This window comes from Muscardinus avellanarius, assembly GCF_963383645.1.
Source record: "Muscardinus avellanarius genome assembly, chromosome: 1".
Lineage (NCBI taxonomy): Eukaryota > Metazoa > Chordata > Mammalia > Rodentia > Gliridae > Muscardinus > Muscardinus avellanarius.
In genome coordinates, this window is record NC_137786.1 from 100880425 (window position 1) to 100897747 (window position 17323).

The 17323-nt window shown below is 38.8% G+C and overlaps 1 protein-coding gene across 3 annotated transcripts in view; it reads left to right on the plus strand.

Annotated features, from left to right (window-relative positions):
* Positions 1 to 345: 345 nt before the first annotated feature.
* MATR3 (matrin 3) overlaps positions 346 to 17323 on the plus strand; it is a gene marked incomplete at both ends in the record, with an annotated part of 30818 nt that continues 13840 nt past the window's right edge. For 2 of the 3 annotated variants that reach the window (XM_080698070.1, XM_080698071.1), the window contains 4 exons: positions 8526 to 9437; positions 15548 to 15609; positions 16789 to 16830; positions 17130 to 17242. In XM_080698070.1, coding sequence (XP_080554196.1) covers positions 8526 to 9437; positions 15548 to 15609; positions 16789 to 16830; positions 17130 to 17242 — 1129 coding nt within the window. Of the gene's footprint in view, positions 394 to 8525; positions 9438 to 15547; positions 15610 to 16788; positions 16831 to 17129; positions 17243 to 17323 lie in introns of those variants that run through there. The other variant, XM_080698072.1, reaches the window with a different exon arrangement.

Consider the following 17323-nt stretch of genomic DNA (forward strand, 5'->3'; position numbering starts at 1 on the left):
GCGCGGCGGGGGGAGGGGCGAGCTCTCGCGAGACCGCGCTGGCGCTGGGCTGCGGCCGCCGCCGCCACCTCTTCGCGGCGCCGTTGCTGCGGGGGATTGTGGGAGCCGCCGCGTCCCGCTCGCTGGGAGAGAGGCGCCTCTCCTTTCCCTCTCCCTTTCCCTAAGGTAGGCGTGAGGCGGGTGAGAGTCGGGGCGGCGTGGCCGGGGTCTCCGCGTCCGCCGGGAGGGGCGGCGGGAGCGTTGGCGAGGGCCGCGGGGGGCGGCGGCGCGCCCGCCTCGCTCGCTCCCGTCGCCGGCGCTGCCTCCTGCGCGCTGCGTATGTGAGCCGCCCGGTCGGCGGCCGCCATGTTGGGAGCGCAGCGGCGGCGCGGCCAGGCTCCTCGAGCGGCGGAGGTGAGCGGCCCGGGGCGGACGCGCGGCCCGGCGGGGCTGGGAGTGCGGGCCGGGGCCGGGCGGGGGCGGGGGCCCGTTAGCCGCGGCCGCCGCGCCGAGGGAGGAGCAGCGTTCGGGGCCTGAGGGACCAACTGTCCGCCGGGGCCCGGCGCTTGGGGAGGGCGGCGAAGATAGCAGTCCTCGGTGCCGCCCGCCCCGGAGGCCGCGTTCGCCTTTTATGCTCTGGAAACGTGCCCCAAAATGGAGGGTTTGGTAGCCCGGAAGGCTCGGCTGTTGCAAAGCGCTCCTTTCTTGGCCCGCTGTCACAGCCCTTGGCCGTTCCTCGCCCGTCAGTTCCTGGCGTCCCTCAGTTCTCCCCTGCCCTCCGCCCACGCGCGCGCGCGGTTTTAGCCAGGCAATCTGGAACGATTCCTCCCCGCCCCCCCCATCGCGTAAAAATGGCCGAAAAATGAAACGTTATCGCTAGTTTTTCTTGTTGCGTCGTGGATAAAGCCTTCTGCGGTACGCCGCGAGACGGCCGGCTTGCTCTTGTGTGGTCAGTCCGCCTCACATTCCTTTTCTCTTCAGAATACGGTTCATCCAGGTTCCTCTGGAGACGATTGTGTGTTGTGGGACCTTCCGGTTTTGCAGACAAAGGGTTTGGAGTACCGTAGTGTAGTCGCATCGTTTGTTCTTTTGATTGCCGGCCCTGTGCCTTGTTCTGTGTTACTTTTGTCATGGATGAGTATCCTTTAGTGTTGATCCTGGCTCTGTCTGTGGAATAGCCTCTTCTATGGAATATTCCTATTGGATCCGTTACAGTTTTTCAGCTAGACATTTCTAGAACGGTTATGGTGCTTCTGAAATGTCTAGTCTTTTCTAGCTTGTTGGGAAAATGTGAGATTTTGGTTTTGTAAGTGGTAGTCATGGGGTTTTTGTATTGATAAAGCTTGGGTAAAGATTTTAAAATAGTTGACCATGCGGAAAAAAATAATAATTTGGTCTTTTCATAATAAAATTTCTTTTATAAAGCTTATTTTACAGCTCAATCATCTACGCAGTCTATCGACATACTTTTGTGTGGGGGGTGCTGGGGATTGAACCCAGGGGCGTTTTCCTTCCGAGCTACAACCCAGGCTATTTTTCTTTTTGAAACAGGGCCTCGATAAATTTCTGAGGTTGACCTCAAACCTGCGATCCTCCAGTCTCAGCCTCCCAAGTACTGGGATTACAGGAGGGCATCACGGTGCCCGGTTGATATTTATTAATATTAATATTGTCTTAAAAATCAAAGGTTGGAAGAGACGAGTTTATTTTCGAAAACACCCCAACAGTGCCTTTTGCTCTTAAACAGAATGTTTTTGCCAATTAAAATTAAATAACATCAAAGTACGACACTGAGATTATTGTGGTTGGTTATATAAGATCTGAAAAAGATTTAGGCGCAGCCCCAGCGACTCAGGCTGAGGCAGGAGGATTGTTTGAGGACATCTTGGGCAACCTATGGAGAACCTCTCAAAGGTATTTGGGGGGTGGGTATATAGACCAGTAGTAAACTGCTTGCATAGCATGTGTGAGGGCATGGGTTAGATCTTACATATCGCTCAAAAAAAACAAACAAAAAAAGCAGGTCCTTCTCTCTCTTTTTTTCCCCCCATTACTGGGGATTCTACCTTTGAACTGCATCCCCAACTCTTATTTATTTTTCACTTTGAAACAGAATCTTACTAAGTAGCTGAGGCTGGCTGGGAACCAGTGATCCTCAGGTCTCAGCCTCCCAAATAGTGGGATTACAAGTGTGCTCCACCACTCCTGGTTTAAATTTACATTTTTTGGCACTTAGTGTTATATGCTTAGCTTAAACTTTACCCATAGAGAATGTTTTCACTTTACATATGTTCCTCTTTGTGTACATCTTTTTTGTAGCATTTTAAATTGATTTGGAAGGATTTAACCTGTGAGCACTTGTAATAAAGGGATCTGGGTTACTAATTTTATTGCTAATATTATTAAGCCAAGTAATATTACAAGTTAGTTAATGATAACCAATTTTATATTGGGTGTGGTGGTGCACATCTATAATCCTAGTACTTGAGAGACTGAGACTGGAGTATCACAGGTTCAAGACCAGCCCCGTCAGCTTAGACCCTGTTTCCAAGGGTGTTGGGGGTGGGTGTTTGAGGTTGAATGCCCCAGGGCTCAGAGGTAAAATGTTCCCGAGTTCAATTCCAAGTTCCAAAAAAAATAAATGTAAGCATTTGAACATCTCACAAAGTAGTTACCTGCCAGTACCAATATAAAGGGGGTGGGGAATAATGATGTATTCTAAGCTGTATTTTTGATTATGGGTAGAAATTAGAAACAGCTCAAATATTTATCACCAAAATATCTACATATGAGCCCGGCGTGGTGGCACACGCTTATAATCCCCGCGCCTGGGAGGCTGAGACAGGAGGATCACATGGGTTCGAAGCCAGCCTCAGCTGCTTAGTGAGGCTTCCAGCAACTTAGTGAGACCCTGTTTCCAAATAAAGTATAAAAAAGGTCTGGGAGTATAGCCCGGAGGTAGAAAGCCTCTGGGTTCCACCCCCAGTGCCACCAAAAAAAAAAAAAAAGATCTACATATGTATTAGTATATGTGCATTTTTAATGGTATCTCTGTTGTGAAAGTGTAGGTTTGACTCCTGTAAAAAAAGCAAATAAGGGTGTGGTGGTGTATGTCTGTGGTCCTAGTACTTGAGAGGATTGCAGGTTCAGGGCCTACCTCAGCAAGTAGTGAGATTCTCATCATCCTAGCAAGATTCACTTTTGAAAATAAAACTAAAATGGGGCTGGGGGTGTAGTTAGTTCAGAGGTAGAATGCCTCTGGTTTGTAAGCCTGTGGTTTGTAATCTCAGAATTTGGAAGTCTGAGACAAAAGGATTGCAGGTTTGTGGCCAGCCTCAACAATTTAATGAGGCCTTTCTCAATTTAGTGAGATTCTGTTTCCAAATAAAAAATACAAAATAAGCTTAGGGTTTTAGCTCAGAGGTAGAATGCCCAGTGCCCTCCTTCCCCCCCACCCCCACAACAAGCAAATAAAAGTCAGGTGTGGTTGTTAATGTCCAGTCCCAGTATTTGAGAGGGTGAGACAGGAGGATTACTGGTTCAAGACCAGCTTCAGCCAGCTAGCAAGATCCTGTTTCAAGACAAATATTAAGAGGAATCGGGGTATATCTCTGAGTTAGATACCTCTGGGTTCAATCCCAAGTACCACACACACACAAAGAAAAAAAAAAAGAAAAATTCTTCGGAGTTGACTGTGAAGATGAGTTATAGGCCTGTTTGCTAAGAATTGGTTTGTTTGTTTGTTTGTTTGTTTGTTTGTTTTTGTCCTGCAGATAAAACCCAGGACCTCCTAAGTACTAAGCAAGACTTACCATTGAACTACCTGTGTGAGGTTTTTGTTTGCTTTTGGTACTGAGAATTGAAAGCAGGAACATGCTACCTTCGGGCTACACCCCCCGGCCCTATTTTATCTTTTTTGATACTGGGGGTGGAACCCAGGAGCATTCTACCTCCCAAGTTACACCTCTAGCCATTTTTATTTATTTATTTATTTATTTATTTTGTGTACTGGGGATGGAACCCAGGGCCTTTGAGCTAACCCTCAGCCCTATTTATTCTATTTTGAAACAGGGTCTCGCTAAGTTGCTGAGGCCTGCCACAAACCTCTGCAATCCTCTCATCTCAGCCTCCCAAATACTGGGATTAAAAGCATGTGCTACTATACCTTGCTATTTTTTATTTTATTTATATATTTTTGTGATACTGAGGATTGAAAACCCAGGAGCATTATACTTCTGAGCTACACCCCAGCCTTATTTTATTTTTATTTTAAAACAGGGTCTCAGCCGGGTGTGGTAGCGCACACTTGTAATCCCAGCTCTTGGGAGGCTGAGACAGGAGCTACTCTGAGTGAGGCTCTCAGCAATTTAGACCCTGTTTCCAAATAAAGTATAAAATAGGTATGGGAGTATAGCATGGGGGTAGAACAGCTCCTGGGTTCCACCCCTAGTACCATAAAAAATAAAACAGGGTCTCACTAGGTTAATGGGAGTCTCACTATTTACTGAGGTGGTCCTTGAATTTACTGTCTTGGCCTCCCAAATGGGATTACAAACTTGTACCACCGTGCCTTTTTTTTGGGGGGGGTGGTGGTACTGAGGGTGGAACCCAGAGGCTTTCTACCTCCGGGCTATACTCCCAGACCCATTTATATTTTATTTTGGAAACAGGGTCTCACTAAATTTCTGAGCCTCACTAAGTAGCTGAGGCTGGCTTCGATCCTCCTGTCTCAGCCTCCCAAGCACTGAGATTACAAGTGCACGCCACCACCCCCGGCTTTTTTTCCCCCCAGAAACTATGTCTCACCACGTTGCTGTTGTTACCCTTGAATCTTTGATTCTCCCATCTCAGCCTTCCAAATACTGGGATTTATGAAGTTAAAGTTATTGATAAATTCTGCTCCTTTTTTCCCCTCTTAATATTTCCTTAGAGGATGTGGGTCTTTTTGTTTTTTAAAGTCAAAGATTCTACACTGATAGGCATTTAGAATTTATGGGTAAAATGGATTTTGACATTACATCCTCACGTTAGTCTTTAAGGAATTATTTTCAGAATTTGTAATTTATAATGAAAAGACGATTTACAATTACAGGGAAAAATAAGTTAAAAGCTAATCTTTTATGTATTTAGTAATTTACTAAATGTCTTAATATTGTGCTAACTTTTGTGTTTGTGTGGTACTGGAGATCGAAACCAGGGGCATTCTACCACCAAGCTATACCCCCAGCCCTATTCTTTATTTTTTATTTTGAAACAAGGTCTGACTAAATTGAGAGGGGCGTCACTAAGTAGCTGAGGCTGACCAAGAACCTTCAATCCTCCTGTCTCAGCCTCCCAAGAACTGGGATTAACAAGCATGTGCCATCTCACCTGGCTTTTGTACAAACTTTTCTATTGTGCAGCAGGTCTCATGTGAATGAGCCCTTAAAAATAGTTTATATGAGAGCCAGGGGTAGTTGCACACACTTTGTAATCCCAGCATTTGGGAGGCTGAGAGGGAGAATTGCAGTTCACAGATAGCCTTAGCTACTTAGTGAAGCCCTTTGCAACTCAGTGAGACCCTGTTTCAAAATAAAGAATAAAGAAAGAGTTTATATGTATCATGTTCAAAAATTGATTTTGAAGATACTAAGAGGAATTGTTTTTATGAAAGGCTTTTTTTTGTGTGTGGGGGGGGGTGTGTGTGGTCCTGGGATGGACGCCCCAGACCTATTTTACTGGGATTATAAGTGTGTGCCACCATGCCTGGCTTTTATGAATGCTTTCTAAACCAGTGCTGTCATGTCTGATTTTTTGTTCTAATAAAAATATTTTTGAGAATTTGGTTTCTCTGTGTTTCAATAAAAAAACCTAACAAGTTTTTTTGAGTAATGCTATTCTAATGTCCTTGTATGGAAATGCATTTTAAGTTCAAACCCCAATTATCTTTAAAATACTAAGATGGTTTTAATGTAGTTACGCTTTGTCATGTGATTTACATTTTGTCTTGCCTCTTTTTTCCCCACGGACGTCCATTTTCTGTTTTGTCTTTAGATTGTCATCTTCTACCTTCTCTTTTCCTTTTACAGATCCACTATTCAGTATAAGGTACCCAAAAGTGGAACTAATATCTTTATTTTAATAACTATTTTCCTAAAGGAATAAACTTTTTTTTTTTTTTTTTTTTTTGGTACTGGGGTTCCTGGAAGCCCTTCTACCTCCGGGCTATGTTCCCAGACCTATTTTTTATGTTTTTCTTATTTGGAAACAGGGTCTCCTAAGCCAGCACAGCTGGCTTCGAACCTGCGCGATCTTCCCGTCTCTGCCTCCCAAGCGTGGGGATTACAAGCATGCGCCACCACGCCCGGCTGAAGTAATAAACTTTATGTGATTACCATTATAATTTTTCCGAGGGAAAAGTTCAAAAGTTTGATTTTCAGTATTAAAAAATTTTGGCTAAGATCAGGTGTGGTAGCACACACCTGTAATCCCAGTACATGGGAGGCTAAAATAGGATCACAGGTAGAAGACAGCCTTAGCAAGTAGTGAGATTTTTATCAACCCAGTGAGAACCTGTTTCAAAAAATGAAAATAAAATAGGGCTGGGGGTGTAGCTCAGATGTATAATACCCCTGGGTTCAGTCCCCAGTGCCCCCCCCCCCAAAGGACTCTAAGGTGAAAAGTCTGAGCTGCAATTAAAAAGTAAATGCTTTAAAGCATTTACTCTGAAACCCTCTCTAAAGGTATTGACTTAAAAAGATAAAGTAGACATGAAAATTTAGAGGGGCCCATCAATATCAGTGTACATATTATTTCAACTGCCATTCTGTATGGCATTTTTAAGATATCACAGAAACTCATCCAAAGTTCACCTGTTCTTCATTAATCTTAAAGTTGTTTACATAGTGGCTCTTGTATAGAACTATTTTCTTTGGTGTCTTCTCTCAAATTTGCCTTTCTTTGTGTGCAAAAACATCTGTTGTAACTTCAGCCACCTCTGCATTTCTATTACATTTTTTAATGTAGTCTAAATCTTGCCTATAACTTTTTTGTGTGTTCTCTGCCACTGTATTTGTCCAGTATATCCTTTCTTTAATCTATCTTTGATGGGATTGGTCCCATAATGGACTTGTAACTATTGGATATTTGGATTTTCATGTAATAAAATTTAGCTTATTAAATTACCAGTTGTTGGGTATATAGAAAATACATAAAACTTAATAAGCAGTGCATAACAGAATTTTGTAGGAAAAGCATCATATCTGCCTTTTTATGTGGTTATGATTATAAAATTGTCTCTCTGAGGACATTTGTTTTGTACATCTTCAAACTAATATTTTGTAGATTCTTATGTGACATTTTTTAAGATATGGTAATAATGATTTAAGAAAGAAAATGAAAAGTTTCATCCATAAGCACATCTTGGGGAATCATAATAAGAATTTTAAATTTTCAGGTGATTTGGCTAATCTTGCAAAAACTTTGCAGAAATCTGTGTAACCAAGATTTTATTTTTACCTGCTTTTGAGCTCTGGAGGTGCTGTAACCTTGAGCATCAAGTGAACACTGATGGACGCTAACTTGGGGTATTTCCCTTCTTTAAATCGCCCACCTATATTTCCTGTACCTGGGTTTGTTTTCCTTTGGAGGTCTCCTATGTCTCTATTGACCAGAGTTGGTTCTCCTTACCTTATAAACGTAGATATGAAATAAATACTAAGTAATCTAGGATGGTCTGTTAAGAAGGCAGTTAGTTGAATGGCTTAAATTTGTGCAGAAATTCTTAAAATTAGGAAGTGACTTATTTTTCTTACATCTGTCTTTGCCTCAAATTTATTTTGCTGCATGAAGGTCTCAACTATTTGGTCTTAGCTCTTACATTAGGTACTTGACCCCCTAAGCTTCGTTTACTTGTGATTTTACTTGTTTCTTTCTGATAGTGATAATTGTTCTGGTTTTCCAAAGCAGATTATAACTGATTCATCTTTGACTTGCTGACCTTGATTTTTTTGTTGTTGTTGTTTTTAAGTCTTCTCCTAGAACTTAAACATCATACTCTAGGGTGCGTTTTTATTCTTCTAAAAGAAGAAGCCCATCTATGTTTTCACTGAAATTTTGATGTGCTCACACATCTAGCCCTTCAGTTGAAATGTTTTAAACTCAGTATGAAATTCCCTTTAATAGTTAAATTTTAGCATGAAAAACTTTTTAAATATCTATATGCAGCCTCTGCATACATCTGGAATCTGTTTAAGATATGTAATAAATTCCTTATAAGTTTGAGATCTTAAATGTTTTTTTTTTTAATCAACATGATGCATAAGTTTTTTTTCTTAAAAAAACGGCATCTACTTAAAGGGATTTATGACTAAAATTGCTTATTTTTCTACAGAGTTGTCTGCTGGTTCTCAGCTTGAAGAAGATTCTACAGTCCTTATTGATCCTTTTTCTTGGCGTTACCATTTTTTGAAGCAAAGTTAACCTAGCTTTCTAGTTTGAGCTTTCTTTTTGGCCGTCTTAAACAATTTTTTTTTCAATCTATAAAATAGACAAGAGATAGTTCTACAATGTCCAAGTCATTCCAGCAGTCATCTCTCGGTAGGGACTCACAGGGTCATGGGCGTGACCTGTCTGCAGCAGGAATAGGCCTTCTTGCTGCTGCTACCCAGTCTTTAAGTATGCCAGCATCTCTTGGAAGGATGAACCAGGGTACTGCACGCCTTGCTAGTTTAATGAATCTTGGAATGAGTTCTTCATTGAATCAACAAGGAGCTCATAGTGCACTGTCTTCTGCTAGTACTTCTTCCCATAATTTGCAGTCTATATTTAACATTGGAAGTAGAGGTCCACTCCCTTTGTCTTCTCAACACCGTGGAGATGCAGACCAGGCCAGTAACATTTTGGCCAGCTTTGGTCTATCTGCTAGAGACTTAGATGAACTGAGTCGTTATCCAGAGGACAAGATTACTCCTGAGAATTTGCCCCAAATTCTTCTACAGCTTAAAAGGAGGAGAACTGAAGAAGGCCCTACATTGAGTTATGGTAGAGATGGCAGATCTGCTACACGGGAGCCACCATACAGAGTACCTAGGGATGATTGGGAAGAAAAAAGGCACTTTAGAAGAGATAGTTTTGATGATCGTGGTCCTAGTCTCAACCCAGTGCTTGATTATGACCATGGAAGTCGTTCTCAAGAATCTGGTTATTATGACAGAATGGATTATGAAGATGACAGATTAAGAGATGGAGAAAGGTGTAGGGATGATTCTTTTTTTGGTGAGACCTCGCATAACTATCATAAATTTGACAGTGAGTATGAGAGAATGGGACGTGGTCCTGGCCCCTTACAAGAGAGATCTCTCTTTGAGAAAAAGAGGGGCGCTCCTCCAAGTAGCAATATTGAAGACTTCCATGGACTCTTACCGAAGGGTTATCCCCATCTGTGCTCTATATGTGATTTGCCAGTTCATTCTAATAAGGTGAGTTAATGTAACAGATGCTTCTAATTTCTTTTACATTGTAGTGCCTATTCTGTATTTACCTATATCTTTTACTCTAATTCTGTAGTCTGATGACACTGAGTTGGTCAAGAATTTTTAACTTTTGAGAACACTTACTTTATTTGGAAGGTAATTGTTTTTGAGCATTTTAAACCAGGGCTTTACATTAATACAATCTGCCTAGATTACTTCTGGCCACAAAGCTGTCATCCACTGGAATTATCTTGTTGGTTTTTGGCATCGATATGTTCTTCTTAATCATATATTTAAGCAGGTTTTTTGTCTGCTTTGTTGAATTGTTTTAATTTTTTTCTGCAATGTGCTCTACCATTTAGGATGCTAGATTTCAGCTCTCCATCTGTCTTGATTGCTGATTTGTATGTAGTAAAGATGTATTCTTGAACAATTCTCTTTTTTTTTCTTATCTGTGGCTACAGGGAAAGAGTTAATGTAGAGCCCTGGTGTTTGTTTCAGTATGTTTCACATTTTAGATTAGTTCATTCTTCCTTTTTTTAATTTCCCTTTAACACAAACTCTCATACTATGACTGAAATTTTTCATCATTTTTTTTCTCCTTTTCCACAACTTTCTTAAACATACTTCAAAACTCACTTTTTATTATCCCATATTGCATCTGTCCCTTTAGTGACTTGGATAAATCAACTACTATAGTGTCCTGCTCTGTGTTCCTCATAAGCAAATTCTTTTTCTGATGTAGGCTTTTTAGACTTCTGGTATAGTCATTTGAAGAAAAAAAAAAATCTAATTCTCCTTTACCTTAATTATCACATCTGGCAAAATGGAAACTTTTTCAAAATGCCCTTTTAAATATGTTGTCCTTTCTCTTTCAACTTTTTCAGTGTTACTCATTCTCACTGTTTTTTTTAATACATATTGCAGTTGACTTAAAAGTCAACATTATATAGCACCCCATTAGCTTGATCTATAATCTGTGACCATCCATTTTTCCCGATGTGCTTTATAGTTGCTTAACTAGAGTAAGTTGCTGCCATGAAATTGATTTGATGGTTACCTGTAATGGGTTTTTATTTACAGTAAAATATAGAAGGGTTATTTTCCTTTCATATATATTCCTTTTAAGTGCATTTTTTTTAGTGAGTATTGATTTTTAAGTATATTAATGTGGATAGAGATTTTATTTTTAATATAAAATAGTATTACCAATCACTCCCTTTCCTATGTTTGGATCTCAGCATTTTTGTCTTTTAATCTTTACTCCTTCCCAAAATAAGTTTAACATAAATATTAAATTTAGGTTCCATAAATTCGTTTTAGTTTAGGAAGTAGAACCCCAAATATTATATATTCAGCAAATTTTAATAAATATGTGTTTTAGTGCTATTTCCAAATTTGTTGACTATACTGAATATATAATGGAATTTTTGTTTTTCTTCTATACTAAACTTTAGGTCTAGTATGAATTAATGTAATGAAAGGTATATTAAATGTTGGTGACTCCAAATTTTTCTGTTAACTTATTGCTCATTTACAAAGAAATAATAGCAGACATGGCACCATGACCCAGTGTTCTCAAAAATGATCTCTAAATTTTAAGGAAAATATTTATATTGTTTCATGAAAATGATCTTAAGGGACTTAAAATCTTTACTATTGGGGTCATAAAGCTGTTGGCATATCAAAAAGGAATATAAAAGGGAATGATAGGGCATATAAGTTTCTATTGTTATGTATGATTTTTCTTTTTCTCCAAATTTTGCTACTTTTTAGTACCTGAAGAACGCTAATAACTTAAACAGATCTAAATTAACAAAAGAGCAGTTTAAAATACTTGATGAAACTTTGGACCAAGAGTAAAATACCTTACCCTAGTGCAAGAGGTACTTTTTACCCTGTAAAAATGATTAGAGCCTAGCTTGTTTTTATATTCTGCAAAAATACCGAGCATATTTTAGAGGCCTTTTGTTTTTGTTCGATTTATAAAATTTATGTTTATAAGTTGAACTAATTTTAAGAAATCTAAACACATGGATTCTCTTAGTGTTTTCTAGTTGCCTTATCATAGTGATGTTTCATTGTATATATGTATATATATATGAAATAATTACATCACTTTAGCAGTGGACCCTTAGTGTTTATAACAAACATAGAAATAACTTGAGAAAATTCCTGAATTGAAATTAGATTGTGACAGTTTTTTAAACATTTAATCCTGCTCTCTGGTATTGCTGCATAACTTGGAAAATCTGTTGTTCAGATAGAGGCAATGTTAGATAGACTACATGATCAAAAATTATAAAATAAGAAACTTAGGTGAAAAAATAATTTGACACGAAATTTATTTTTATATTTTGGGGTTACTTTAAGTGATAGTCTTGCTTTAATTTTTTTCTAGGTCATCTTAGAAACATCAAGTTGCTTTTCTATACAGTATCAAACTTCAAGTTTCTTTTAACTTAAATTAAAAAAAATTTTTTTTTTCTTTTTGGTGGTACTGGGGTTCCTGGAAGCCCTTCTACCTCCAGGATACACTCCCACGGGATACACTCCCAGACCTATTTTTTTAACATTTTTATGTGGAAACAGAGTCTCTTAAGCCAGCAAGGCTGGCTCCGAACCAGCGCGATCCTCCTGTCTCCTCCTCCCAAGCATGGGGATTACAAGTGTGTGCCACCACGCCCGGCTTAAATAAAAATTTAAAACGTGAATCCTTATTCTTTATTATTAATCTCATTTTAGAGAGTTTCCTCAGTGTCGAATCTAGGGATAAAGATTTGTCTCAAAAGTCCCTTTGACTCCTAACCTCACTTTAAACCAAACAGCAAGAGGGCAGGTATAGTAGTACAGATTAGTAATAAGTAAGTTTGGAAGGTACTTGACTCATTTTCTGATCTCGTCCTTCTTTCCAGCATTTAGAAAGACTAGGCACACTTGTACCACAAATTTAAACTATTAATTAGCACATGGAGCCAGCATGGTGGCACACACTTATAATCCCAGCTCTTGGGAGGCTGAGACAGGAGAATCACACAGGTTCAAAGCCAGCCTCGGCTACTTAATGAAGCTCTCAGCAATTTAGTGAGACCCTGTTTCCAAATAAAGAATAAAATAGGTCTGAGAGTATAGCCCTGAAGTAGTAAAGCCCCTGGGTTCCACCCCCAGTAACACAAAAACAAAAAAATGAGCACATGGAACTGGGTGCTGTTGTGGTGTACACCTATAATCCCAGTACTTGGAAGACAGACAGGAGGATGTGAGGTTGAGGACAGCCTCAGCAACTTAACAAGATGCTGTTTTAAAATGAGCCAGGTGTGGTGGCGCATGCTTGTAATCCCTGCACTTGGAAGGCTGAGACAGGATCACACAGGTTCGAAGCCATCCTCAGCTGGTTTAAGAGACCCTGTTTCCAAATAAAAATAAAATAGGTCTGGGAGCGTAGCCTGGAGGTAGAATAATAATAAAATAAAATAAGAGCTGAGGATGTAGTTTGAAGATAAAAGACCCCTGAGTTTAATCCCCAGGACCAAAGGGGAGGAGGGTTGGCATTATTTCTGTTTAGATTATATACCCTTTTTATCTCATGAATTAGAAACATGCCTTCTTCTAAAATAGTAGTCGGTTGCTTTGCTAGTAGAAATTATGTATTCCAAATATCTGATCATAGAGCCAGCTACAGAAAGTTCCCATTAGTGTTTTGGGTTTTTTCTTTTTTAAGAATAGTTTTAAGAAACATGGGAGTAGTAGTTGATGGGCCCCCATGTTCTAAATACCATTTTTTTTGGATGTGTTCCATCTTAGTTCTTTAATAGGATTTTAGTTAATTAACTCAGCATATAATATTTGTAAATTTATAATTAATATAAATCAGCTTTTAGAAATTAAGATCCCATTTATAAAATACCATTCTGAAGTTTTTCAAAACAGTTCATCTTGTAATTTGTTTCCATATTTTTGTTTAGCTAAGACTCTTTTTGGGGAAAACATTGTGCTTGACTGTATTCCCATCATAACTATATTAAGTTACAGAAATTGCCTCAATTTGTGGGAATTGTGAAACATCAATAGTAGATGTAAAACAAATTTTAAAACAAGATGGATTTAGATGTAGTACAGTGGTAATTCACTTCCGCCCCTCACTTGGAGTACTTTCCATGTGCCTAGCAATATTCTGAAGCAATTTACCTTTGTTTTTCACAACCCTGTAAGAATATCAGGGTGAATTTAAATAATTTAAGACTAAAGAGTCAGATCTAGTAATACACAGTTTAGAAATGGAACCTAGGACTGAGCATAGTGGCACATGCCTATAATCCCAGTACTTAGGAGGCTGAGGCAGGAGGATCACAGTTTTGAGGCCAGGTTCAGCAACTTAGCAAGACCCTATTTCAAAATAAAATAAGTGGGGCTGAGGGTATAGTTTAGAGGTAGAATGCCCCTGGATTCAATCCCTAGTAGACAAATAAGTAAATAAAACAATATGTATTTCTTTTTCCTAAAGGAAGGGATCAGAAATTTAATCTCTTCACTATCAAAATAAATCACAGAGGAACACATGTGGATGGAATTTAATGTTTCTTACCTTAAATTTGCTTCTCTGGTTTTAGGGTAATATGGGGACTTAATTATTTAATAAATGACCTTTTTTTTTTTTTTTTTCTTGGGTCTGGGGATGGAAACCAGGGACATTCAACCTCCAAGCTACACCCCCTGCCCTATTTTTTTATTCATTATTTTGAAACAAGAGTCTCACTAAGTTGTGGAGGGCCTCACTAAGTAGCTGAGCCTGTCCCTGAACAAGATACTCTAGTCTCAGCCTCCTGAATGCTGGGATTATAAACATGCGCCGCCACACCTGGCGGATAAAAGATATCTTCTAGAGAAACCATTTTCATTAAATCATGTTACCTTTTTATGGCAGTGTTAAATAAAATGTTCTTTTGAGTACCTATTCAGTAAGTGATACTCTTGAAGCATGCATGAAATTAAAGATTTTTAAGCTGGGTATGGTGGCACATGCCTGTAATTCTGGTACTTGGGAGTCTGGGATAAAAGGATTGCAGATTAAAGGGTGAGACCCACAGCCGGGCGTGGTGGCGCACGCTTGTAATCCCTGCGCTTGGGAGGCTGAGACAGGAGGATCACACACGGGTTCGAAGCCCGCTTCAGCTACTTAGTGAGGCTCTCAGCAACTTAGTGAGACCCTGTTTCCAAATAAAATATAAAAAAAAGGTCTGGGAGTATAGCCCGGAGGTAGAAAGCCTCTGGGTTCCACCTCCAGTACCACCAAAAAACAAAAACAAAAAAAGGGTGAGACCCTGTTTCAAAATAAAACAGGACTGGTGGTATAGCTTGGAGATAGAATGCCCCTGGGCTCAATCCCCAGAACCATCACCAAGAAAGAAAAAAAAAGATTTTAATTATTCATATTCATATATTTTCTAGAAAAGTAGAAATAAACAAGGATGGTTTATCATTTAGTGTTATAAAATAAAGAATTCTAACCCGGGCCTGGTGACGCATGTTTATAATCCCAGTACTTGGAAGGCTAAGATCACAGGTTTGCAGCCAGCCTTAACTTAGGCCTTCTGCAAATTACTGAGATCTTGTTTAAAAAATTTTTTTTAAATTAGGGTAGGGGTTGTATCTCAGAGGTAGAATGCCCCTGAGTTATATCTCCAGTACCAATACATACATACATACATACATACATACATACATACGTACATACATAATAAAATAGCAATGCTAGTAGTAAATAGTGAATACTTCTGTTTGATCTACAACAGAAATTAATATGCTTAACTGATCTAGAAGTCATTTACTATTCTTGATCTTTTTTGACTCTTATCTTTTCCCTGTCAGTACTCTTTAAGTATGTTGACAAGTTAATCCAGTTTTTCCAAGATAATGCATAGCATATTTGAGGGCAGGATCAAGCTTCAAGGACTCAGAGAAATAGTTTTAAATTAAATCAGTGTGATTTAACAGATTGGCATGTGTTTGTATAGCCTCTGATATTACCTAGATATTAACATCCTAGAGTTTGAATGGCTCAGATGAAAAAACTTTGAGCTTTATTTTGTTAATTCTACTAATTTACTTTGCTGCAGGAGTGGAGTCAACATATCAATGGAGCAAGTCACAGTCGTCGATGCCAGCTTCTTCTTGAAATGTAGGAGTTTGAAATACCTTTAAAGCATCCTTATCATGAATCAGAAACAGCCATTATTGGTTTGGGGAAATTTATCATTTATTTGTAATTTCCGGTGTTATCACAGGGTTGATACAATCCAGCCAAAATTAGTTATAATATGTTTAGGTCTGTAATCTTAAATTGATTATGAGATGTAGTGATGGTGTTGCTTTATTTTATTTTATTTCTAAGATACACATTGGTGCCCTTTTTATGCAAGTGGAAAGAATTTTAATAGACTAATGAAAGATAGCCTTTCATATGTAGAATAAATTTATAACGATGTTTTTAATTTACCTTTTTCCCCCAGTACTGGTATTCAACCCAGGGCCTTGTGCATATTAGGCAAGCACACTCTACCATTGAGCTACATCCCCAGCCCAATGGTGTTTTCAATAAGTTCATTCATGCTCTAAAAATGAAGATTCAGGTACAGTGGTACGTGCCTGTAATTCTAGTACTTGAGAGGCTAACACAGAAGAATCGCAGGTTAGAGACCAAACATGGTAACTTAGTGGGACCCTAATAAAAATGGTCTGGGAGTGTAACTTAGAGGTAGAACATGCCTTGATTCAATCCCCAGTACCCTTTATTTATCTGTCTCTCTTTTTCCCTCCCTCCCCCCCCCTTTCCCTCTCCCCCTTCTTCTCTTCCCCCTCCCTCTCCCCTCTCACACCACACCACACCACATCAAATACATACTTATGTATAAAGAGAATATATGGAGGAGGTGATTAAAAGTTCGTAAATACCAAGAAAAATCCTTCGTGATGTATTGTTTTGCTTTTGAGATAATTCTAGATTCTGAGTTAAGGCTGCTATAGTCTGTTCCTGTTTTTCTATGTAGCCCACATTTCTAATTTCCTGTGCAATATTTTTTCTCTTTATAAGTTATGAAATATAGGGGAAATTAATTTTAACATAAATCATTCACATTAACACAATACAAAACAAGTTTATTTTCATTAGTTTGGATTGTTTTTTAAGTTACTGAATTCTTTTTAAGTATATTACACACTTTAAAACTGTAATATTTCTAACACTTAGGCTCTCAGATAACTTTAACTAATACATTATCTCTATTTTAGAGGCCAAACAAGGCTACTTTTGTAAAAGCGATAGTTTTATTTTAAAGTTAATTTTCTGGTCTTTTTAAAGCTACCCAGAATGGAATCCTGACAATGATACAGGACACACAATGTAAGTTAAAATTTTTAAGCTATTGTTTATAAAGGAGATCAATGTAAGGAATTCAGGTTTTACTTTCAAAATTTTGTAAACAAATGTTTTCAGCATTGTCTTACTGAAGAGTTTGGTAGAAAATATTTTATGTAGTAATTCTTATTTTATTACTAGAAGTTTTCCCCCTAGTTACTTCATATATAAATGTTCCCAAAAATGAAATGGTCATACTTGTACAAGGGATGCTTTAACAATAAATATTAACTTCTGGTGCACCTTTTTACTGTGCTTTGTATTTTATTTCTTCACATTACTAGGGGTGATCCATTCATGTTGCAGCAGTCTACAAACCCCGCACCAGGAATTCTGGGGCCTCCGCCTCCCTCATTTCATCTTGGGGGACCAGCAGTTGGACCAAGAGGAAATCTGGGTGATTATATAAAATTTATATTACCTTTCCCTAAAATGGTTTTGTTTTGGTTTACTGAAGTTGGAACCAAATGGGCATTCT